The sequence below is a fragment of the Pagrus major genome, chromosome 14 (genome assembly GCF_040436345.1).
Source record: "Pagrus major chromosome 14, Pma_NU_1.0".
NCBI classification, from domain to species: Eukaryota; Metazoa; Chordata; class Actinopteri; order Spariformes; family Sparidae; genus Pagrus; species Pagrus major.
This window is the reverse complement of record NC_133228.1, coordinates 4861084-4887382: the sequence shown is the minus strand read 5'-3', so window position 1 is coordinate 4887382 and position 26299 is coordinate 4861084. Positions and strand designations below refer to the sequence as shown.

At 38.3% G+C, this 26299-nt stretch overlaps 2 protein-coding genes across 2 annotated transcripts; both read left to right on the top strand.

Moving 5' to 3' along the window:
• Positions 1–3083: 3083 nt before the first annotated feature.
• On the top strand, positions 3084–13657 carry pnpla3 (patatin-like phospholipase domain containing 3). The gene is made up of 9 exons (XM_073481121.1): positions 3084–3374; positions 4250–4482; positions 4587–4652; positions 7016–7225; positions 9771–9831; positions 9944–10120; positions 10284–10416; positions 10592–10699; positions 12285–13657. Exons 1-9 carry the CDS (start codon positions 3188–3190, stop codon positions 12523–12525), a joined length of 1416 nt encoding a protein of 471 aa, XP_073337222.1. The 5' UTR covers positions 3084–3187; the 3' UTR covers positions 12526–13657.
• A 2620-nt stretch (positions 13658–16277) lies between these two features.
• On the top strand, positions 16278–22845 carry LOC141008589 (sorting nexin-4-like). The gene is made up of 14 exons (XM_073481023.1): positions 16278–16409; positions 16877–17001; positions 17165–17303; positions 17825–17974; positions 18067–18114; positions 18209–18264; positions 18767–18839; positions 20256–20317; positions 20788–20853; positions 20956–21045; positions 22040–22139; positions 22287–22432; positions 22567–22681; positions 22792–22845. The coding sequence occupies exons 1-14, from the start codon at positions 16278–16280 to the stop codon at positions 22837–22839; spliced, it is 1350 nt and encodes a 449-aa protein (XP_073337124.1). The 3' UTR covers positions 22840–22845.
• Positions 22846–26299: the final 3454 nt, after the last annotated feature.

Below are 26299 nucleotides of genomic sequence, written 5' to 3'. Positions count from 1 at the left end.
GCTCCCGCAGAGGAACGACGTTTCCGAACACATAATACAGACCTACACGCTCCAGTCAAACTACCATAAGGCTGCTGTAATAATCCTCCTATTATGTTATAATCCTGTGGTTACAGTGCTTCATGTAGCAGCTAACTCAATTATCATGCTGCTACATAAATCAATCATGTTCATCATATTCTGCAGCCTTTATTGTTGGGTGTTACAGTGTATCGGTTGTTTGATAGTTAAAGAGTGATCAGTATCATGCTGGTATAATACAGTCTGTGCAAGTCCTATAGGCTTTCATAGTGTTTGTGAGTGCTTTTAGGTTTGACTGATGTCTTGTGTTAATTATGTGCATTTTTTATTTATTTGTCTTAAATTAATAAAACATACAATACTTACTTTAATAGCTTAATGCATAACAATACCAGCAGCACAGCACAATGCACTTAATATATACAATACTCCACATTAAAGTGTGTTTACAGGCCTTGAGGAGTGCTAGGCCTTAGTGAAAGCTGGTGGGAAAATTATGGACAGTTTATGAACAAATGATCAAAATCAACACAGCAGAACCAGATATATCATCTTTTTTATTCCACACATTCTTCCACCCTTTTAAAAACCTGGTACCTATATTATCCACGATGCAATTTAGCAATAGAGGCAATTTATCAGATTACATGCAGCTTCCTCTGCCACTAGAGGCTTTATACTGCTTTTTTCACACATGAAGTAGTACTACTCCCCAAGACCTGTAAATACACTTTAATGAGAGAAATTGGTGGCGTCACATTTTAATTATACTGTTATTTTTCAATAATGTACATTTCCTGCATTTTTATAACATTTGCAAACTTCACAGCAAAACAACATTGCAGCATTCTCCTAAACGACAGAAATGGATGGGGGCTTTGACCTTCACAGCTGCAGTGAAGATTTCCGCTTTAAAAATGGTGTAGATAGCATCATATAAAATCAAGCTGGCATCTCTGAGCTGCCTGAGACTTGGATGACACCTGACATGCTCTATGAAGTCATTTTATGTTTTGTTTTTTTCTTCTTTTTTGTTTTTACGTTTTAAAACCATTTCCCACATACTTCAGCTGTTCAGAAGAATGCTGCAACACTGTTTTGCTGTGAAGCTCCAGAAATGTTTTGTGGACTACGTATCTCCACCAGACTTTCTATCAGCATTAGGGTGAGTAGATAATGACAGAATTTTCATTTAGTGTGAATTTATCCTACAAGATAATGACATGTACAGTTTACCAGTTAGATACCTTTATACATTAAATCCTGATGCAGAAGTGTATTAAAGCCCGGTTTCACCCTCAAAGCATCTATAACTCATCCAATGCATTAAGTTAAAGTAACATTGTGTAGATATTGTCATTGTGTGCACTTTAGCACCCCCCACAGTTTCTGAGTGCAGCACCACTGTCATACATACAAACCACAGGTCTCTAACAATTTGTCATACGTAATGTAGGTGCTAACTACTGCAATATGGCAAGTTTTTCCTCACTCGAATCGAGGGTCTAAGGATAGAGGATGTCGTTCACTGTACAGATTGTAAAGCCCACTGAGGCAATGTGATTGTGGTTTTGGGCCATATAAATAAAATTGATTTGATTTGATTTGAACTTCAAACTAAAATCATTACGTCATTACAATGTTATGTGTTGAAAACTTTTATCTTGAAATTAACATTTATGTAACACTATGACCCTACCCTCTTACAGAAGTTACATAGTGCAGGAACAAGTGATAGAGGGGCAGAGTGGCTGTGACGGAGACACAGTTTACCATAATATAAGACACTGTACCATCGAAATGATTTTGAAGCTGTTAATTTGAGGTAAAGAGGTTGAATAATGTTGCTTTAAGGACAATTAGCATCAATGTACACAGCAAACATATATATTCTTAGGGAAATTCTTCTTGAGTTACTTGTACTGTCACTATAATAAAATGTTAACAAACATATTGTATTATAATCTACTTATCCTTGTGTTATGAACACAATAATGCACAATCCTATCCTATAATTTTGATAACTCTTATTAGGGTGTATGGTGCACTAAAAAGTTGACCTTATTAAGATATTTTGTCTTATCTTATTCGTAATAATATAATATTTAATAATACCCTTCCCCCAGGTCAACAGACAATTGGCTAATATATCTTATTTTCATTGTTACTTCCTTCATGTTTTTTTTTTTGTGATATTAGTGTAATCTTTTTAAGACTTCACTGTTGTGGCATAGCTGGACTTCCCAGTGGCTATCCAGTTACTTATAGGGAAAAATCCCTCTAAATCAGGTTAAGCAATCTGTGGCAACAAACTTGGCAACTTTCCTAACTCCCTGAAAAGGAGAGTGTGGTCTGTCACCATTATAGATGTTTCTATGATCCCCATAGAAAAGTTAAATGCGTGAGACATTTTTAAATAGCTGTAAACAGAAGCCAAGTATGATGTAGCCCTGCTGTTGTGTGTTTTTGACTTTCTGTTTTTTTCTTTCTTTTTTTAAGGGAGCATGACGTCATCCTGTGTTGGCTAGCCTATCTTCCATGTTGATTGGCTGTTGTGTAGAAAAGGGAATTGATGGACGTGCATTAATCCAATCATGTTTTCAGTAACATATGTTGCCTTTACGGATCCTCATAAATCTTGCTATTGTTAAATAACTTGCGACTTGCGGCACAACCAGCGGCTTCACCTTCTGATTCACTTAGAAAGAGTGCAAATTATCATTATATAGTCTAGCTCTCCAAATACAGTGAATAAACTCATGGAATTCCTTTGTCATATGATATTAACACTGGACAATAAAACATTTTTAGCTACACACGGTAGCTACATGTGCGTTTATAACAGAATAATTGCAGTGACACTTTTTGTTAACTGTTTTTAAAATAATGTATACAATCTAATAGCCCGAATACATTTCCCGACAGACGCAATAGCCCCGCTCACGTGTGAGTACTGATAGTTCCAACAGCACTTGAAGGTGTCATCAGCAGCCGTCCTCCTGCACTTCCCTCTACAGACCCAGCGCTATAGAAGCAGCTGTGCAGAGCCCGTCACTGATTCAGGGCTCCGGTCTGTTTCGTGCCTCTCTCCGCCGAGTGGCTTTCCACACTAGCCGCCGCGCACTCTGTCTGCTCTCAGGGCTCCCCAGGCGGGGCATACCCCGCTATGTTCGACCTAAACGGAGGCTGGAACCTGTCATTCGCCGGGTGCGGGTTCCTGGGGATTTACCACATCGGAGTTGCCAGCTGCCTGCTGGAGAAAGCGCCGTACCTCGTCAAACGGGCCACCAGGCTGTACGGGGCTTCTGCCGGGGCTCTGACCGCCTCGGTGCTCGCAAGCCAGGCATCCATAAGTAAGACATACCGCTGTGGCTCTGTAGCCTGGAGGACACCGGAAGTCCTTTATTATTATTATTATTATTATTATTATTATTATTATTATTATTATTATTATTATACTTTATGATTTGTTGTTTTATTTTTTTCAGTTTCTTTTAGTTCTATTAAAACTGGTTGGGATTTTTTTGTCATGTATTAAATTGTTTTATTAATTATTTTATTTTAAAAGTGTTGGTGACTTATAGTTAAATTAAAATTAACTTTGGTTAATAGTTATTTTATTATTAAAAAACAATGAAATGCTTTATAAAGGGTTTGTTAAGATGTTTTGTAAGGTGTCCTTGAGTGCTTTGAAAGGCGCCTTTCAATAAAATGCATTATTATTATTCTTATTATTATTATTCTTATTGTTAATTGTTCATTGTAAAGTTGCAACTGATGTTCATAAACCTTTACAATTGCTAAATAAATGGCTTGTAAAGGATATTAACTAACTATTAACTAAAGATTCATTTACTTTAAATTGACCATTTATGATTGATGGTCATTAAAAAGTTTTACCCAATCTACATACATACATATCCTTTCACTTTCTCTTCCATGAATAAGCAATCATCAGGGCTGACATGTGAGATGTGAGATTGCAGATCGACCTATGTGTCTTGACCACTGAAAAGCTGCGGTGATATCAGCATGGGCTCGGAAGAGTGCTGGCAAAGGTCACTGTTGGTTACTGACTCCTAGTAGCTTTAGTGAATATTGATCCAGTCGCAGCTTGACACTTGTGGAAGTTGTTTTGTTTTTTCTTGTTTATTGATCACAAGGAATCTTCACTGCTCAAAGTTCCATTACCTGATTCTAACCTCCTCACCTTTCCTTCTTATTTTAGCTAAATGCTGTGAAGATGTGATCGAGGTGGCAAAAGAGGCCAGGAAGAGAAACCTGGGCCCCCTTCATCCTTCCTTCAACTTGGTCAAGGTGATAAAGTCTGGCCTGAATCGTGAACTGGCCTCTGACGCACATGTCCTGGCCTCGGAGCGGCTGTGTGTTTCGCTAACCAGAGTGTCTGATGGGGAGAACGTGCTGGTGTCAGATTTCAGCTCCAAAGAGGAGCTCATCCAGGTATGGGACGGTGGTCACATGATCATCTTTTCAACCTTGAGACGCCTTTAGGGCCTCGACATGACATAGATTTCCTCTGGTGTAACCCTGCGCTCCGTCCACAGGCGCTGGTCTGTAGCTGTTTCATTCCCATCTACTGCGGGCTGATTCCTCCATCCTTCAGAGGAGTGGTAGGTATCTGGTTGACTTGCTTATCATTTGGGTTTAGCTTAGGTTTCTCCTTCTGGAATGCAAAATGTATTTCACAAGCATGTCACTAAAAGGAAAGTTTAAAAGAGAAGAAGAATGGAATTCACTCGCACGCTTGTTTTAGAAAAATGGAGAACAAGCAAAGCAGAACAGGAAATCCTAATGAGTAAGACTGTGGAAGTGTTGTATTAAAGGAGGTCATAGTCTGTAAATCGAAGAACATTTGGTTTGCCTTTGGGCATAGCTGTAGATAAGCATATCTATTATATAGCAGCATACCAGTAAAACTTTTAATTGGGCTGTGGAAATGTAACAGGGAAAGACTGATGCATGAGATCATTTTGTTTAACATTAGAAGTGATCACGATCGGTCCTTTGCATGATAAGAAGAAGAACTGTGGTAATCATTTTAACTGCAAGTCCTACTCTCTCATACCAAGGCTGCCTTCACTTTAACTTATCAGCTGCCGTTGGACTTTGACAGTGATCTTATTCAGACTGACAGCCTTGTTTGTCCCACTTTGAACAGGTAGCACTTATCAGGGCTGTTTCCCACCCTCTGTTGCCTGGTCATACAAACACGATCATAACTAAGTTAGTCAGATTGGATTCAGGTGACGTTATGTATAAAAACCAAAGGTCAATTGATATACCATGTAATGAAAGTGCAAGGAAGAGTATTGTCTGAAAGCAGTTGAACTGTCAGTTAAAGAATTTGGATAAAAGCAAATATATATATTTTTTTGCTGACATTCTTTTAAAATATACAGTATATACTAGGGGTGTACATTGCTCCCTTATAAGACAATTTGATATGTATCGAGATACATGGGCTCTAGTTGAGACTGGTTGAACTGTTTACATGTCACATGTACATACACGTACACATCGCAGTCTGTCTGCACGCGTTACCTGTAGATTCTGTACATTGTGTTCTTTCTGCTGCCTCAACCACCGCTTGCTCAGAGCCCTGTGTGACTCATTAACTCATGTGCATGAGTGTGTGTTATCACTGTGTGTTACACGTTTTTTCTTTTATTGGGGGGGTCTCTGTAGTTTCCTTAGTTCCTAGAAAAGAACTGATATGTGCTATAGATTCTTAGAAAGATTCTTTGAAAGGACTGTGTAATTTGATGCTAATAATAGGATAAATGGAGCCAGTGGAGACATTGGCTCTCTTTTATTTCATTAATTCACACAATTACAAATCAATACCATACTAAGTTACATAGATAAGGAAATAAAGTTTCCAGGAAGTTTATATTTACATTGGTTTAAATTGAATTAGATTAGATTAGATTCAGATTTTAAAAGCCATTTGAAAAATTCCCCGGGAAAACTAACTGATACTGGGTTTGTGAGGCGGATACATATATTGATATTTGACAGTGTTATTTATTTTTTAATGAATTGTGACTGAGATTTGTTCTGAAATGGACATTTCACAAAGAGACTTAAGAGTCTACAGCCATGCTAACAGTTCTTTGAGCTAAATGATAACCTCAGCATGCTAACTTGTTCACAATGACAATGCAATCATGCTGATGCAGCACCAACAAGGACAAACTGTCCACAAAATGTTAATGCTCTAGTGCTAATGTAAAACATCCAATATTACTGTAAGAAGTTTGCCAGTTGAGGTAAACGTGTCAAAATATATCTTTTTATCCTCTGTACGCACATTGAATTACCCTGACCTCCATTTAATCGCTGACCTATATTCTGTCAGACTGGCTGTTCCAGAGGCACAGAGAGGGAGAGAGAGAGAGAGAGAGAGAGAGAGAGAGAGAGAACACAGAGGCTGCGGTTTCATCCGTTTAGTCAGCTGGCAGTGTCTCTGCCAAGCTGAATAAGATTTTAAGGCTTGCAATTAGAATAAGGTTCATTCTTAGTCCATGGCATTTAAATGAGAACATTTCGTTTCATTTTCTAATGTCCCACAGGTTAAATTTGATATGGAACTGGTGCATTTCATTACATTTGAAATGTATCAAGTCTCTTAAAAAACTCACACATACAAAGATGTTTAAAGAGATGTAAGCAGCAAAACAGGTTCTTGTTTTGTTTTGTGTCTTCTGATGATGGGGCAGGTCACTAGAGAATGATTATTATGTGATCACAATGTTTGTGTATAAATAAAGCTTTGTTTTGAGTCTAGCCACATTATCATGATGCAGCAGCCAAGAACAATATCAGTTTGTTTCAGTGAGACCTGTTCTGTATTGATGACAACTATTGGCATGTCCAGTGGGTGCAAATATTGTATCAGTTAAGTTAAAACTACATCAATTTTTAATTAAAAAGTAGGTGCTTACATTTTATATGTCTGTTTCTGTGTATTTAGCGTTACGTGGATGGCGGGATCAGTGACAACCTGCCACAGTCGGAGCTGAAAAATACCATCACCATATCTCCCTTCTCTGGAGAGAGTGACATCTGTCCCCGCGACAACTCCACCAGCTTCCATGAGCTGCGCTTCACCAACACCAGCATCCAGATGAACCTGGGGAACATGTACCGCCTCAGCAGGGCGCTGTTTCCACCAGAACCCAAGGTAGGCAATGCTTCAGCATCAGCGCGGACATACTGCTCTTTCAGATGGTGTACTTTTTTCTGAATCTCAGTCACTTAATACTGAGAAATCCTGAGAGTCCTAGTTTGATATTTATGTTTACCTACATGTCACAGCAACACAGTGTCTATCTCGAGTCCATTAAAGCTACACAGTTAAACATCTTCCAGGATCGTGCATTACTAGGCTTTATGAACAACATAACCAAACTGAAAAAAAATCTTAATAGTTTAAACAAATGTAAAAGCATGTGATTTGGCCCAGTAGCTCAGTTGGTGTGTGAGCGTGCGGCCCATGTATGGAGGCCTTATCCTCACTGCAGCGCTCCAGGGTTCGAGTCTGACCTGTGGCCATTTGCTGCATGTCACCCCCCCTCTCTCATCCCATTTCCTGTCATCAATATGTGCCACATGGTCTTGCTCAATCTGAAGGCAACATTAACTTTAATCTACAACCATCTGCTAAACTAACATCATCCAAAGCAAGGACCTAAATTCTCAGAGGCTGGCAGATGTTACTGTAGGATAGGAAACATCCCCCAGCTTGATGGGATTAATTAAAGTAATTCCACACTGCGACGTTGCAGGGGCTTGCTGATTATTTCAATACGTATGCCTCACCCCTTTAAGGCACACATGAGAGCTGGAAGGTCAGGGTACAATGATGGTTCATATGCAGATCACTGAGATGTGTCTTTTGAAAACCTTCACTCCATGGCATTTTTTGCTTCCTTCTTTACCTTCCTAATCTTCCTCTATTCATTTACCTGTCACTGAAAGGAAGTAGTGTCTGATCTACCCTCTGTTTCTGGTTTCACCTGCTGTCACTCTCCTTTATCCCCTGTTTCCTTTTGTTTTTTCCTGTCGCTGCGATGATTGTGAGGTAGCCTTTAAAATGAGGTGAGCTTTAATCTTGTTGGGGTAGAGTTGTTTGCTGTGTTCTCATACAGCCTGGCTCCTGACTGCTTCCCTCACGTGTGCATGCGACACCATGATTATGTAATTGGGTGTACATGTCTGTGTGGCAGGAGCATGTGTGTTCTTGCACCACATTCCTTGAGGGAGGAAACACCAAACAACACAGACCTCTGTGTACTTTGTCCCATGATCTGCTGGTCTGTCCAGCCAGTGAATTAGCTGTGAGCACTGCTGAAGATGTCAGGGCTCTCTTTTATTTAAGAATTGGTCTTATGCAATACAACAAATTGACCACAGTGATATGGCTTTATCACAATGACAGTGATAGGATATGAATTTCTTAACAAGGCAGGTGCATAGATTATGAGATATAACCAAATTTCACAAATAATACTAAATAAACAATTTATCTAAAATTATTGTGAAACATAGTAATTAGCTCTTATAGGAATATAAATACATATAGTTTAAAAAAATACACAATAAAAAATATAAAATAAAAATAAAAATGACCATCAAAAAGGTAATGAAAACTTTAAAAAGCAGTAAGTACTTGCAGACTTTCTAAAATGTATAGTTTTATTTTTTCGGAAATGAGTTTATTCAGGTTTTTTTGCAGAGTTAGATGAGACGTTTGATACAAATGTAAAAGTTTGCATTCAGCATTGTATGGAAGATTTAAATTGCCTAAATAAAAAACGACCAAAGAAATGATTTGAAATAAAATACACATTGTTATATCTGTTAGCATATACTGTGTCAAATGAAAAATAAAACGTTAAAAGGACAGCGAGTGAGCTTTTTGTCTTTAATAACTGAATAAATTGTTACTACTATACTATACTATACTTTAATTTGTTTTTATGTAGCTATCTTAAATCTTCCATAGAATAGAGCTAGAGCCGGGAGGTAAGTATTTTAGCTGACCTCGGCACAGAAAGAAGTAGCTGCATTTCTGTTTGTGTACGGTTTAATGAACGTTATACAATACATTAATTAGTGAGCTTTGGAGAGCAGGTGTATTTTTTAACTTTGGACAAAGCTCCTCGCCCTTTGCCTCCAATTTTTATGCTAAGCTAGGCTAACCATGTCCTGACCCCCACTCCTTGTTAAACACAGACATGAAAAAGATATCAATCTTATCAACTGTCAATTAGAAAATGTAATAAAAATGTTCTTAAATGTATGTTTTTCTTGTTATTATTGAGGTTTTCTTTTCTAAATATCATTTAAAAATATTTTACTGTACAATAGTAGGTTGAGGGGGAGAATGGCAGCCCTAAAAGGTAAAAAAAAAAATAAAATAAAAAGAACTTTTAAGTACAACTTTATTGTGAAAAGTAGAAAAATAAACAGAGAATGGCAGCCTTACTGGCCGATGAAAAAAGGTCCAAGTATTAATTTAACACCAATTTCACAAAATAATACAGAAATATAAAAAGATGTCATTCCAGTTTGCTATTATTGATTTTTTTAAAACAGGAAATTCAAGTGATAACAACACACAGCCCATTTATGTCACTGATCAATAATGTAAAGTCAATAACATGCCAGACAAAGACAGATCTTTGTTTCCCCATATATAAGATGTGCTGTCTCTCTCCCCACAGGTACTGGCTGAGATGTGTCAAAGCGGTTATAAGGATGCTCTACGCTTCCTTGAAGAGAACAGTGAGTATTTTACTGTTGTGTTACCTTGTTATGAGCAAGTTATGATGCATCCCTATCAGCCTGTAGCCTGACCTTTGAACTGTGTCACTGATGTCATGTTTTGTGGTGCCAGACCTGGTGATGCTGGAGTGTCCGACGTCAGGCCCCTCCCTGCCAGAGAGCCCACCTGCGTGCTGCTGCCAGCACACAGAAACCACCAAAGAGTGGGTGCTCCGAAGGCTCCGTCTGCTGCGTAAACAGCACTGGTGGCTTGATGAACAGATTGCTCTACCTCCGCACATCAAGAAAGGTGAGGTGTCATCCAGGACTACACAGTTCATAGTGAAGGTTAAAGTTAAAGGTCAAAGGTTTAAGGTTACAGTTTTTGTCATGCCTCTTTAAACTGGTATGTAAATAATGGAGTAAACATGCCATGTGGTTGACTGGTCACGTTCTATATGTGTGCTTGTCAGTGTTCTGTGAGGCCTGCCAAGACAAACCTGGCCTGTATGCCAAGGTGTCTGAGATGTTGCCTGTGAGAGTGGCCTCCTACATGCTCATGCCATACACACTCCCTGTGCAGTCAGCCTACTCAGTGGCCCAGAGGTGAGTAAAGATCCGAAAAATGGCAAAATCTCAACTTTAAGCATAAGAGTTCTGCGCTTAGAACTCATTTCCACTCATCTCGTGGCAAGAGTCAGCTCCATGACTGAGTTGCCCATTTCAGTATTAAACATCACCATAGTGCTTGTTCGTACAAAATCATTTCTCCTCTGTCCAGGTTTGTGGAGTGGATTCCAGAGGTGCCAGCTGATGTGAGCTGGTTGGCTGGAGTGGCGGGTGATGTTTACAGACAGGCCTGGAAAGGAGTACCAGCCAATTCCAAGAGGTGACAAATGATTTTCTATACAGTGCAAACAATATTCAGGTTCAGTCATACTGTTATCCACTACATATGTCCATTTAACGAGTGCTCAAGTACTTGAAATCAGAGTAATTTTCTGACATATTTATTGAGTATCAATGTGGAACAGTAAAACTGTATGACTGTTGGCACTATAAACATCGCTACGCCTAGCAGCATGGCTACTGTCCCAAGGAAAAAAAACAACTATAAGAATCCCAGTTTGACCTAGAAACCCTGATGCCAGGGTTATGAATAAACAATGAGTAAAACACCCGATTATATTAACAAGTAGGCAGGTTTTGTTACTTACTGATCTAGTGGAAAAAATAACAGTTTTGAACCTTCTTGAGTACCGGTGTTAAAGGGAAACATATTTTAACTGGGGAACAGACTTTGACACAACACCAGCACTCTCCATAAAATGAATGCCCGTCTGTTTACTCTCATTCTACCTCGGTTTCTATCACTCTCCCTCGTTACCTCCTTTGCCTCTCCATCAGCAGGGTTCTTTTTCTTTTGCAGTTAGTTTCCACATTTATTCCAGTTGTTCTACCATCAATAGCATAATGAAAGTGAGGTTTATAGGGGGCCAATTTATATGTGGGTGGTGTCATTTTTCTACGACCATTACACTGTGCAATCAGTATTTACTTTGGAATACGTTAAAGCAAAAAATTCATCTATTGCAAGTTTGAATAAATTAATGCATTAATACAAAAATACTACATAAAATGATTGGACATTTTGCTTTCATGTGTGCAGTATGTTTTTGGCCAACTATCACTCATATACATGCAATTTAACAAAGAAGCAGAAATAACAACAATGATTTCTATTATTAATAATAATGTTCATGTTTTGGGAACACCTCTCACCAACACCTCTCACCAACTATATAACTCTCTAAAGCCAATGGTGTAATGTAATATTACTGTGTTACTGTGATGATGAAAGTTGAAGAAGGGGGGAAAAAACAACTGCATATATCTAAAACTGTGGGTTTGGAACTGCTGCATCTAGAACTGTGGGGTCTCTTTGGCTCTGCGGGTCAATGAAATGGCTGCAAGCAGCAATAGTGGCACTCACTAATAGACTCTCAAACCCTTGTTGACTGATGTGATGACACATAACATTACCCAGAGTTACAACTCAAATCTTGAATATTCTTTCTCAACATTACATCAAACTATGTTACCTACAATACTGCATTGTTCTATGATACTACAGGATTTTCAGTGGTATTATAGTGTAAAGTTTGGGCAGCCACAGCTGGCATCTGAGCAGGCCACATGGTTATGTTTAAACCTCTAGACACAGTATGTCATGCCATAGAGTAATCTGTGAGACAAATAAAACAAACAATCTCTTTGATTCAATCTGAAATTAAGACACTTTTTTGAAATGTAAGTAAGGCCCAAATCATCTGGAGTATCTAGAGTTCATGGCGTGAAGCATTTTGGTGTTTGCTCAAATGCCAGTCAACAGGAGTCCTTTTGACGATGGACCTTTTAAGGCCAATAATTATCGAAGGAATGAATTTGCTCTCTTGATCTTTGTTTTTGACCAGACCGCCGTGCCTGAGGAAATGCTTGAGTACACCGCCTCTACCTATGGAGCGTGACAATCCCATCCAGAAAGACAACCTGCCAGCTCTTTCCTCCCTGGACCTCCATGGCAGTTACTGGGAGATCCCCAGCTCTACCTCCTCTTCATCCAAACATCACCCTCACACCGCCCCATCCTCTCCGCAACAAGTCTGCTTCTTTGTCGGCTTAAAGGATGAACCTCAGAGCCATGCACAACAGTAGAATTATTTAGGACCTGCACTTTAACAATGACGTGGTCAAATTTCCACTCGCACTTCAAGGAGCTGGTGTATCCATGGGTGGTAAAAATTTGAACCAATTTGACAGCCAATCCACACAGCACCAAGTGTATTATTATATGAATATTTTAAAGCGTGCTCTGGAAGATGGCATCGCAACTTCCTCAGGATCATGGATGTGTTTTATGACCTGTTTTAATGTACAGCACAGAAATGTGTCTAGTTTTATTGTCTTAATACAACCCTACCTCCCTGTTTGTTTAAATAATACTCAAAAAAGCATTCATTCCTCATTCTAATAATGTTAATTGCATCAAGATTTATTTGTCTCTTCACAAGTGGCTCTCTTTATCTGTCCTCTTGACCTTTTGATCATGTCTGTTGACTTTTACAGTTTAGTGATATCTTAAGGTGCCACCTGGGTGCTTTTTAGGTGACATAATGAAACTTCTAGCAGTCACATTGAAGGTCTGTTGGCCTCAATTCTTAACATATTTAATGTCACCAGAAAGGGAAGTTATCATTGCTCCAGAAGTCTGTCAAGTTTTTGTTTTTGACAGTGTTCCCTATGTGGCTTTTGCTACAGCAGGAGCCCGGCCCTGCTGTCCACTGTGGTGAGAATATTTTCATAACCAATAGAAATGACAAAAATAAAACTTAAGTAATAATACACTAAAGTGTCCTTTAACTGAGATGATGTCAAAGACCAGACAATAGAACTCTATATATTGAAAAAAAACTATCAAATAAGACGAGTCACTTTACTTCCTGGTCACTAACATTACTAACCAATATATTCTTGCAAGATAATCTGTTCCATTTTCTATGTATAAAGCCAGCAGCAGACCTCCATGATGATGTGAGGTGGCTCCTGGGAAATTTTTGATGAAGCCTCTGTAAAGGTCATTGTTAATACTTAAACTACCAAAACGAAACACTGATGTAAAGTGTGCTGATCAAGACAAGGTAACCAGTGTTATTGTAATGTCAGTGTTATCAGAGTATATGGGCTGGCCTTCAATTTGTAAATTTATTTAATGTCTGTTATCACTTAAATGTAAAGTTATGTCAATACAACTATGATACTCTTCTAAGGATTAAAGATTTTTAAACTGGTTGTTTTGTTTATTTGACTGCCTGCAACAATTGGTAAGACTAGAAAACACAACCAGGATGCCACATGATCAATCATAATACATTGCCACAAAGAGCTTTTTGAAAAAATGTATTTTAATAAGTACATGTTTCGGGATTACATAATCTGATTACAAAAGAAAGTAACCATAAACATCCCAGAATACATTTGAAAAAAATGTTTAATTGTATCATTGTTAAATTGTCAGGGATACTCGATTACATTTTTTACTACTACTTTAAAATATGGCAGTTTTAAAATGACAAACTTTTTTCATGGATGTGAATGTGTCAAATACAATATGTTCCACTGAATATCAAAGTAAAATACTCCTCTGAGGTTGCCAGTTTTATTAATGGTGACTTAACTAATGATGATAAAGGAGTTTTAATTCCCTTTTATGGACATTGAAAATGGAAGATGAACATTTTTAGTGAGCGCTTCTCTTGTGTTACAAGACCAAAGTCCTCCATGTGGCCTCCCATTTAAAAGACAGCAGCAACATCAACTTGGTTGTAGGTTGTCCAATAAGAACCTAACCAGACTTGTCTGACTGTACAGTCAGGAAAGTTTTATGTGTGGCGAGATATAGGCAAATAATGTACATTAAAACCTGTCAGCATAAACCACATTATATATCTCTGTACATAGAATTTACATTCACTCTATATGTACCAGAAAGACATTTGACTACCAGTGCTACCACTATAAATGTGTCAACATAGAAATAAATAGAAAAAGGGTTAGGGTTGAAATCCCAGGTTATAAGGCTGAGGTAGAATTAGCATACATTGCATGAAATAAAATGATTACATTACTATAAAATTGAGAGTTTGATACATCAATTACAATTCAGTTATCCACTACAGCACAAATGGTGACATGCACCTTGAATATTTTAGCACTGCATGTTGCCACTGGCTGTACACCTCACTCAATGCGTTACTTACTGCATAAACCATCCATACAAAGAAAAAAAACAGCAACAGCATTATAAACAAAGAGATAGGTACTGAATCTCTCTTGCTGAATCATCTCTAATCTCTCCAAGTTTCCAAAGACAGCAAGGCATTAGGACTCATAACACTTACTTTTTTGGTTACACACAACCTCAAGAAGACCAAAACGGGAAAATACATACGTGAAAAGTCTGTTCACAGCCGCTGCAGTCCTCAGTGGAGCTGATGAGCAAGAGGGCTGACTGTCGTCACTGATTGTTCAGGCATCAGGACAGTGCAAATTACAGCTGCGTTGCTCAAAGGGCTAACAACCTAATGGCAGCTACAGTCCAGAGTCCATTTCATTAGTATAAAATGCAATATGTTTAATGTTTGATTTGGAATGTAATCCCGAAGTCATCTAAAAGTATTCAGATTAGATTACCAATTAGCCTAGAAATTACAAAAATTGCCATGTAATTTGTGTCCAGTAACCGACTACGTTTTAAAGTAATGTGACCCAACCCTGTGAAGCACAATATTGTCTCTGTTGATCTAATCAAAGGCTTTCTTGAAATGAACAAAACAGGCCACCATATATTCCTCCTCTTGTATTCTCGCTCTCACCACAGAGGATATGGGATTAATATAATCCAAACATGTCCATGGAGGTGATAATTAATTTTACAGAAAAGGAGGCAATGAACCTCACCCCATTCAAATGATAAGTAGGCCTACATTTATGTGATATGTAATGTAAAATTACACTTAATCAGAGGAAGAGTTAAGAACAGCGATTCCCTTATCTGATGTAGAATCACGCGATTTTGAAAAAAAGGCATGTTTTTAGGAGCCTTGCACAAAACTCTGTAACCTTTTTTGTGGCTCAAGTAAAGTGACACCCTATCGCCCTCTATTGGCCAGCTGCCCCTGACTTTAAGTACAATCCTGCAGGACCTGTACTTTACGTGAGTATTCCCATTTTCTGCTACTTTATACATCCACTCCACTACATTTCAGAGGTCAATATTGTACTTATTACTTCACTACATTTATTTGGTCATTTTAGTCACTAGGCTACTTTGCATGCTGCATCAGAGCCAAAATAGCACATTTAAAAATAAAAATAAAATAAAATAAAAAAATAAAATGTACTTATTTTAAACACAATCGGTTAAAAAAACAAAACAAACACTGATTCTGACCATCTGAAAAATGCTGAACATCAGATCGATAATTGACCAGGCCAATAATCAGCTGACCCATATTATACAGTGTATGCATGCATGTAAATATTTATATAATTTAGGCCTACTTGTACTTTTAATTAGTATCATTTAGTACTGAATCAATCACATTTAGTACTAAATGTACTAATACATTTATTGCCAGAAAAATACTTTTGATACTGAAGTACATAAATTAACAGACACCATTAGTCTTTTACTTGAGTTGGCTACAGTTGGTATGGGTGACTTTTACTTTAATCAATACAATATTTTAACATCATATCTTTACTTTTACTTACCTGTGACTTCTGGGTACCTGTAACAGCTGCCCTGTCTCCCTGAGTGGATCTGAGGGGCTGCTGGGAGTCAGCATCACAGCACCTCTTCCTCTTCACGCATCACCACTGTGGCTGGATGATGTGTGGGTTTGCGCATGCGTCCTGGCTCAGCAACAACATCAGGAGTAGAGAGGAGGATGGCGGAGGATGGTAAGGAAGAGCCGGTGGCGACGGACGGCGACTCAGACCACACGGCTGCAGATGGGAGTTACAGCTTGAACAACACGGTAAAACAGTGACTTCTCCTTCTCATTCCTTTTTGTAAAAGTGCTCGTAGCACAAGCCTGGCAGCGGGTAAAGGCTGTGTTAACCTCACATTGTATTTGTTGACCGCTGGCTAACAGTTTAAAGCTCAGGGCAGGGCTAGCTTACATTATGTTGTCGAGAAGCTAGCTAAATATAAGTTAATACACGTTCATTCAGCATCATTGAGTTCATATGTTTACCGCCATTTGAATTGTTTTCTCCCTGCTGCACACTGAGGTCATGTATGTATGCAGTGTGCAGCCAGTCAGTTATTTTCATGCTAACATTAGTTTGCTTGATTAATAATGTGTCCTAGTTTATATGGGCGGCTGTTAGCTTGTATCCTAGCCAGACAAAAATGTGTAGACGTGTGGGAACAATGGCACAGCTGTGTTACCAAGAGCTGTTTCATTGGTTGTTCTTGGTTCTGTGTGATGTTTTGGTTCAGATGGTGGAGGAGGGCTCAGCGCTCCTTCGCAGGATGGAGATCTGTGTTGCTGAGGCTGAGAAAAGGAGTGGTAAAAACTCAGTCAACATGCAGGAGACATTCACCGTGTACCTCATCGAAACACGGTGAGAACAGCACTCCCCTTATCACTCATTTGACAGGCAGCGCTGTGGGTTAAGCTGAACCCTGAACTTCCTTGTTTTAGCTCTGTGTTGCATGAATTTACTTCTGTCTTTTGTCAGTGTTAAAATGAGATTATAAAGTTGTCCTGTGGCTTCATCTTTAAAGGCCAATGGATGCAGTGGCTGAAGGTCGTAACCTGGCCCCTGACTCTCTGTGGAGGAGATACAGTGAATTTGAACTGCTGAGGAACTACCTAATAGTTACCTATCCTTACATCGTGGTCCCCCCGCTGCCTGAGAAGAGGGTGAGTCCAGTTTGGCTCTGCTTTCCAATCCCTGTTCAGTGATGCTCAAAGGATGTAGCCTTGCTACATATTACATCTTTAAGGATATACATCCTTAAAGATGTAATATGACTGGAACCAACCAGCTGCCAGATAGTACTGATAGTAATGATAGCAATGAGAGGTATTATCAGTTTGATTGCAATCAATCAAATATTAGCATCCAGGAATTTTCTCAAGTTTGTTTATATATAGAGCAACACAGAAATTAGGAAATACGAGGCCCTTTTTTTATCCTCGTGGCCTCAAAAAGGCAAAACCAGGCCAGGTCAGTGGTTTTCTAGAGGTGGAGTGGTGGTTTATCTCCAATAATTTCCATTTATAGAAGATTAAACCAACCCAAATAGATGAGAATGGTTCAACTGTAAGTATTACAAATGATACACCAAATCATATGCCTAAATCAAGCTTTAGTAAGGAAACTGAGAAAATGTAAGGAGAAAAGCTGAATGCAGGCAGTTTGTTTGTTCTCTTGCATGCAGGCAGAGTTTGTGTGGCACAAGCTGTCGGCTGACAACATGGACCCAGACTTTGTGGAACGCCGCAGGGTCGGGCTGGAGAACTTCCTGCTTCGTGTGGCCTCACATCCAGTTCTCTCCAATGACAAGATCCTCCACCACTTCCTCACTGAGGTACGTGCTGCAGCTGTTGGTCAGTCCAATAGTTCAAGTGATCATTTATAAATCAGTGGCTGATGAACTTTTTTCACTGCTGTGTGTGGCAGGAACACGGCTGGAAGGAAGTGGTGTATGAGACAGGATTCCAGGCAAAGGTACTGGATATTTGTGGAGCTTCTATGTCTTGATTCTTACAAAGATGTTTAGGTGTTCACAAAGCTTGACCACTTCCTGTTACTGCTGTTGCAGGCAGATTCCAGGCTGAGAGCTCTCAGTGCCACCTTCAGGGTGAGAAATCCGGATAAGTAAGTTAGTGTTTCCTTAACATACTATAAGAGGAGCTCAGTTGTATTAAAAATGTTGCCAGAAATAATCATATTATAATAATAATACCACTGAGATATTTTAAAGCTTGAGCTGTATGTTTACCCAAGCTACTAACTAATAACTAGATACAATGAGATGTTAGCTTAAAGTGTTTGTAGGTAAATGGATGTTGTTATGTTATTTGTTAGTATTATCCATTTGAAAAGAAACTGTACTAAAATAGTGCTCACATTTGAGAACCCCAAGCCATCAAATGTTTGATATTTGTGGTTGAAAAGTTACTTTGATTATCAAAATAAAGAATAAAGATATGATATCCTTGCATCTCTAGATCCATCAGATATAAAGAAAAAAAAATTGAAATTACTAAATTGAGGGTAGAATGAATACATATACACTTTAAAATAACTAGGTAGAACATAAGTAAAGACATTTTAATCACTGTCTTCTGTACATGTGTCTTTATTTTCTCTTACTCAGACGTTTCATGGAAATGAAACACTACAGCGATGAGCTGCAGTCTCACACATCTCAGCTACTGCGAGCACGAGCAGTAAGTATCTCTTTCTACCTGACTTTCTCTTTCAGACACACACATACACACACGTTTTCATGCTTGCTTAAAATCAATTTAAAAAATAGCTTTTGCCTTAAATCTTGAAATGACAATGGCTGATTTTTCTGGCCACATGAGGGCAGCAGAGAAAAGTTGTGAACAAAACCCAATACTCTGCTATACAGGTCAGCCACAATATTAAAACCATTGACAGGTCACATAAATAACATTTATCATCTCAATACATTTCAATATTCTGTAGGAAAACCGTGGGTCCTTGAACTCATGTGGATGCCACTTGACATACACCACTGACCCAAACACTGTTGCAGACTTAGTACACAGCCTGATGGCAAAGGCACTCCCCAATGGCGTTGGCCACCCCAGCTGGGCAATGTGCTTAAGAATTGTGACAAAAAGCTCAAGGCGTTGACCTGGCCTACAAATTCCCCAGATCCCAATACCATGAAGCATTGGGCTGTACTTGATCGAGTGGGGGTGCCTGTCAACAGTTTCATCCACATGAATGCCAGGACCCAAGGTTTCCCAGAAGCACATTGCGTGGTAACAAACTGATCAATGTTATTCACTTCACCTGTAAGTGTTTGTAGTGTTGTGGCTGATCGGTGTATGTTCACCAGCTAGTCTCTAACTGTGTCGGTCTGCTGTTTGTTGCTGAGCAGGTCATATACAGATGGTTTTTAGGACTTTTTCTCTGAAAACAGCTGCCTGTTACAGCAAACAGCAACACTATTAGGGCAGTGAGAGTGAACCAAAACAGTAAAGATGGGGTCAAACTTAATTAATATAGCACCTGACACCAGCAAAGCAAGCAGCAAAGCAAAGCAAGCAAAACAACAGATCATAAAAAAACAAGTCTTCAGTTACTTTTTAAAGGCATCAACAGAGACATAACATGTTTAAACTGGCTAAATCTAGAGTTGTATCTCTGTCCAAATGAAAGCAAAATGGCTCCTTTAGAGAACACTGTCCAAAATGTAACAACTATACACAATGGTAGGTGTATAGAGTGGAAGCAACCAAAGCTGGAGAGATGTGTTATATTGTATCGTTACAGCAGCACAACTGTATAAAACAGTGTTCAGGGGATAACCTAATGATATTAATATGAAAGAACGGATGCAGTATTTACAGACACTCCAAACACCCAGCTGCAAACAGCTGCTAGCATGACACTGACACAACAACTTGTCAAATCTGTTCCTCCTGTTAAAGTAACTTGACACTAATTAGAGAGCACAAATTATTCATTTGTGCCTATAAATAAAATAAAAGATACCACTGACAGCTGCTGGGCTCCTTAAACAGGAAATTTGAATTCATCAAGAAATATTGACTATAGTTTTAAATGTTTGAACTCTGAGTTTCCTTTTTTTTCTGTGTCTCTTCTAGAGGGTTGCAGATCGACTCTACGGTGTTTACAAAGTCCATGGGAACTATGGAAGAGTCTTCAGGTTTGAGAACAAGAACATGATAATGTATCTGTGTATGAATTATTCATGAATGTTTGTCCCGTTATCAAGTCAGTTATTATAAGTTCAGAATCACAAATCACAGTTTCACCATGAAGGGCTTCAACATCTGTACAGCATACAACACCCTCCATCCTCAGACACTACTAAAAACTAAAAACTTTAACATGGCACAGTGTGTCTCCTAATGACAAAAAAAGACACGGGGGGGCTACCTTTAAAAATGTTATTCAGTCCCAGAATTTAGGGCCATTTAAATGTGGCCATCATTGTTATTACAAATACAGTAAAAATGAATTCTACTCTACATATCCAATACTGGAAAACAAACCTCTTTGGAAATTTCTGTTTTTAAGACTATATTTCCTCCAACATAGCAGTGTGTGTGTGTGTGATAGATTCTCCTTGCTATTTTGGAAAATGTGTGTGTGCATCTCACGTGTTCACTACAGTGAGTGGAGCGCCATCGAGAAAGAGATGGGAGATGGACTGCAAAGTGCTGGTCATCATATGGACGCGTGAGTATTTAATATATAATATAATTAATACAGCAGGATTGTTACTGCACTACCAGCTGTGTTGCTTATCAATACAAATGTTTTTTTGACACACACCTGTAGATATGCTGCTTCAATAGATGATATCTTAGAAGAAGAGGAACATTATGCAGACCAAATGAAAGAATATCTCTTCTATGCTGAAGCTCTGAGGTAAGACCCAACTTTAGCAGCACCTTCACACAATATGTTAGAGGCCTATGACACATCAGTGCCATTAGCTTTATAATGTCCCCAGTTGGAGTCAGAAACAGCCCGTAATTAACACCTTTTTTAAGATCATATAACCAAACTTTATGTTGCTAATTGACCCTATAAAAGCCAACAAAATAAAAGCTCCTTGTTTCAGAGAGGTTAACTGCACTGCTATGCTGGGTGTGGTGATCCTGATGTGGATGTGTTATGGACAGTGTTTGGCAAGCTACTTCTAAAAATGTAATGTATCACATATTACCAGTTACTTTTGTTTTAGAGTAATACGTTACTTTACAATATGACTGTCTGTGTACAGTAATGCACTATTGATTACACCACTTTTGCGTTACTTTGACTTGGCATCACTACGCATTAAAATCTCCTGCTTATATTACAATAGTGTGTTTATGATATAGATAGTCAACTAACTATTAGTTGATCACCACCTATTTTAATAATTGATCAAGGCTTTGAAGTATTTTTTTAAAGAAATAAAGTCAAAATTCTCTGATTCCAGCTTCTTAATGTGATTATTTTCTTATTTCTTCCTGTACTCTATGACAGTAAACTGAATATCTTTGGGTTGAGGACAAAACAAGACATTTGAGGACATCGTCTTGGGCTTTGGGAAACACTGATAAACATGTTTTACATTATTTCTGACACTTTATAGACCAAACAACTAATCAATTAATTGAGAAAATAATCAACAGATTTATCGAAAATGAAAATAATCATGAGTTGTAGCCCGATTCAAACTTTGATAAGCTCACAATGCTTAGATATAATGCTGATTATAATGCTCATTCATGAACTTATTTTTGGCAACTGGTTGTTGTTATTGTATCACATCAGTGGTCACTGGATCTCTTTCCTCCTCTGCTGTGTTGAAAGCTTGTATTAGATGATAAGAGCAGAAATTGATATTATGTTGTACACTTTGCTTTGGCAGAGCAGTGTGCAGAAAGCATGAGCTGACCCAGTTTGAGCTTGAGATGGCCAGTCAGGACCTCATCTCCAAGAAGCAGCAACGTGAGGAGCTGGCTACAGGGGTACACTACTGTTACACTCATATTCCTTTATTCTTCCTCTCTCTGCTATTCTTGGTCAGTGATGGCTGATTTTGTGATGTCAAATGAAGGCCTGTAGATGTTAATAACTTCCAAACTAACGGATTTCTGTGTTTATATCTTCCTCAGATCGTGCGGACGTTCTCCTTCAAAGGCATGACCAACAAGCTTTTTGGCCAAGAGGCACCTGAGCAGAGGGAGGCCAGACTGAAGCTGCTGGAGGAGCTGATAGCAGAGGGTGAAGAGACCATCAAGGAGAAAACTGTCGAGTGCGAGTGAGTCACTGCTGGCAGATTATGTGTGAAAGCAGACATAAAGGTTTTGACTTATTAGCAGAATATCACGAGCTGTCCCGAGCTGATAGAAATATAATGTTGTGTGTGTGCTTTTTTGATCTGTTTTACTGCAGAGAGCATGTTGAAAAAGCATGGGTGGACATGCAGCGCTTTAAGGAGCTGAAAGACAAAGATCTACGGGAAGCACTCATTAACTATGCTGTTATGCAAATCAGCATGTGCAAAAAGGTACAAAACAGCACATGAGTGTGTTTGAATGAATTTGATTTCACATTTGTTCGAACTTTATTTTTGGAGGTTCATGGTTAAAGTGTTTTCTTCTCTCTCTCTCTCTTCAGGGAATACAAGTGTGGAGCAATGCCAAAGAATGTTTTCTCAAGATGTAAAGTTGAAGCCATATTTAAAGGATGTCCACCCAGTGAACATCAGTGAAGCTTACTGTAGTTGTGGATGCTGAAAACAACCACAGAAAAGTGACAAAATTGTGTGTAAAGATAATGTAATTCCAAGTGTTGATACAAAATGGGTTAATATGCAACTAATTTCAATAGTGATCTACATTCACTATTAACATTTTGAGGAGTGGACATGGGGGGTGATAAGAAGGTGTGTGATGGAACTCACAAAGCACATGGCTGAACACTGGAGACCAGGGTTCACAGAGTTGACTCTTTGAATATTAAAGTCATCACTCAACAGATCGTTTTCTTTAACCTTAAAGAGATCACTCGACATTTGTACAAGTTAAAATCAATTAACTAGTTCTGGGATCAATAAATTGACTTTGGGAAGAGAAAGATACTATTTAGTTGTATAATGGGAAATGTATGATTCAGGATTTTTGGACTTAAAGTCTGGTTATCTCAGACACTGCTGCATGGATTTTCACTATTCTTTTATAATTTTATATCTTCTCAGTTGCCCAACTTAAAGAAAATTGTGCGAAATTGCTTGAGGGTACTGAGGGTGCCTTCACACATACAGTATGTACTGTACTGTAGCCTGTTAGTTCAGTTTGTTTAGTAGTGGTAAAGCCTGCCAATCAAACTCTGGTACTGAGAGGGGAAGGTCCAGTTCCAATTGTGGTTTGTTAATGGTGTGAAAGCAAAACAGACATAGGATTTTATGAAAGTCGTTGTGTGATTTTAGCATAAATTCAACCCCTGGTGCTGGTTTCACATAGAAAGACTTTGACTATGGCTTGGATCAAACTAATAGTCATCTAAATTCATCCTTTACACCTACATGTCATGAATTCTGGGTAATTTTTGACTTTTCCAAAATGGAAAAAAACGTTGCTGACCAGCAAACCAAACTTCTTAGCTATGTTTACATCAAAAGAAACTGTTTGTCGTCTGGAAGAATTCCACTACTACAAGGAATTTTTACAGGGAGTGTTCATTTAAGAATGTAACTTCCAGTGGCAGAACATCTATGTAGCAGAGCTGAGCTGCTGTGGCTTCTTAATGCGGCAGTACCTGAACTTCTGCTAACTGGTCAGTCAGGTTAAGGATTGTTTCTTGGCCAACTGCATTCTGAAAACTCTTTCCTTTCTTTTTATTCACTTCACAAACACGTACCACGTGACCATTCACATACCCTGGACATATGCATGCCAATAGAAACAGGAAGCAGAAAAACCTACAACCAATTTACTTTTAATTCTCTGCACTTGCTTACACTTAATTTTATTTTATTTTCGAATATTTTACAGATGCCAGGCTGGTACAGGGGCAACAGATAATTGTACCTGTAAATAGGACAAAAATAGTAAGGCAGGGAAAGGTGACTACTGTCACTTAACTAACAGTTAAGTGTTAGCCTGGGGTTAAGGTGGCTAACTCTTCACAAACAAGTCTAGTAAGATTTTTTTTGGAAGCTTCTCTCTACCTAAGAGCAAATTTAAGACAAGACTAACACTACAGACCAGTTTAAGTTATATTTGTAAATCTGGCGCCAGGGTGTTATGACTTATGATTCCCAGTTGCAGTCATGCTCATAAATCATTTCTTACCAGAGAACATGATTAAACTCATTAGGTACAATAAAGTGCAACACAACCTGCCGTCAGTCACCAGAATTTAATTTCTCCATGTGGGCCCATGTAGAGCTGATCTTAGTTGTCTTGCAGTCCATTTGGCTTCATGTTAACTTGTCTTGGTGAGTGTGAACCAAATTGGACCAGAACCTCAGGGGAAGAAACTGTCCTTGGTCCAAACCAAATGAACTGAATTACAGGTGTGAAATGGACTGCCTAAATAAACCTTAAGTACACTGTAGTGCTGAATAGCATCTAATCATACTCAAGTTGCCAGGAGTGGATCTTGTAATGGAAACAAATTATGATAAAAACAGTATCTAAGTGGCATTCACTCCCCAACTTTTCTCTGCTATGAGGCAATTGCTTACATGTATGCTTGAAATGAACAAGTCAAAGTGAAGGGTGTATAAGATGTGAGATAGATGATACTCAGTTTAAGATGATTTTATTAAAGTTCAACTGAATTTAACCTCCATTTATCGACTGAAACGTTTTCTCTTAATTGTTCCATCTATTATTTAAATAACATTTGATTTCCTGTTTTCGAGGATTGCCAGCAATAAGCTTTGTGAGTGTATTTATGAAGTTTTCATAATTCCATTTGTTCTTAACCTTTCATATTTCAAATGTTAATGTTTAATTTGGATGTCACTCTTGTTTGATGTGTTTATTTTAATAAAAAATGTGTCACACCACTGACTGTATTGAGTTCTGTTGTTTGTCCTTTTAACCCACACCATAATCCAGAAATAGTCTGTTATACTGTGGCTTTATTTGAACTTTACACATAGAACAGGCCTTGCAGTGCATCAAAAGCTCTGAATGTGAGGTAGAGGAATCTGCTCAATGTGTTTATTCATCTGATGATCTGAAAATGTTTTAGAATAAAACAGAATTTACTGAAGAATGTGCTTGTTTCACAAGGATTTATAAGACAGGACAAGAATGCATATTGGCTACCTCTACATGAAATTTAACATTAAATATCTTGCACATTAGCCAACTGGATTTTCCCTCTCGTAAAATGATTCATTTCAAGTAGTAAGTGAATAGAATGGCTGCAATCATAGGGTGGTGGAGAATATGTGCAACCAGACTTATCACCTCTCCTGTGATTTTTGACGATGAAAACAGCAGTTGACAAAACAATCTCCTCACAAGGATCATTAGTAGGTCTGCTGGAGCTTTCACACAATCTTCAAATGGAGTTTTCCTCCAGTCTTTACAATGTATTACTCCATGACAACTAGGCAAACTGCCAAGGAAGACAAGATCAAAAAGAGATGAAAGAATTTTTCTGAGTGTAAAAATACTCCCTTACAAGTAAACTTTGCGGTGGCCCTGAGGGTCAAAACAAAATAGCAAGTTTGTCATTGTTGCATTTTCTGAATTGTTGTATTTTGACCCTCAAGGCCACTGTGGAAATTCCTGCATGCAAAATGTTACTAACGATAAAGCAGAGAGGTATTATTAAAATGTACTTAGTGTATTAAAGGTAAAGTACTCCATGCAGAACAGCTTCTTTCATAGTGTTTTCATACTGTATATCACAATATTAACGCCTATAAATTAACAAATTAGTAGCGTTTTAATGTTAGCTTGTAAAACCACTTCATCATGAATATGATTAAAAATCCATATTACTGAGTTTTAAAAGTCCAGTTTTCTAGAATAAGTGAAAAAAGAAGAATAGAAGAAAATGAATTGGGCTACCTGGTTCAATACATTTCATAAAAACAGCTGACTTCCAATAAAAGATGTTGTAATCAACTCACTGGCAGAAAGAAAATGAAAATTTAAGACAA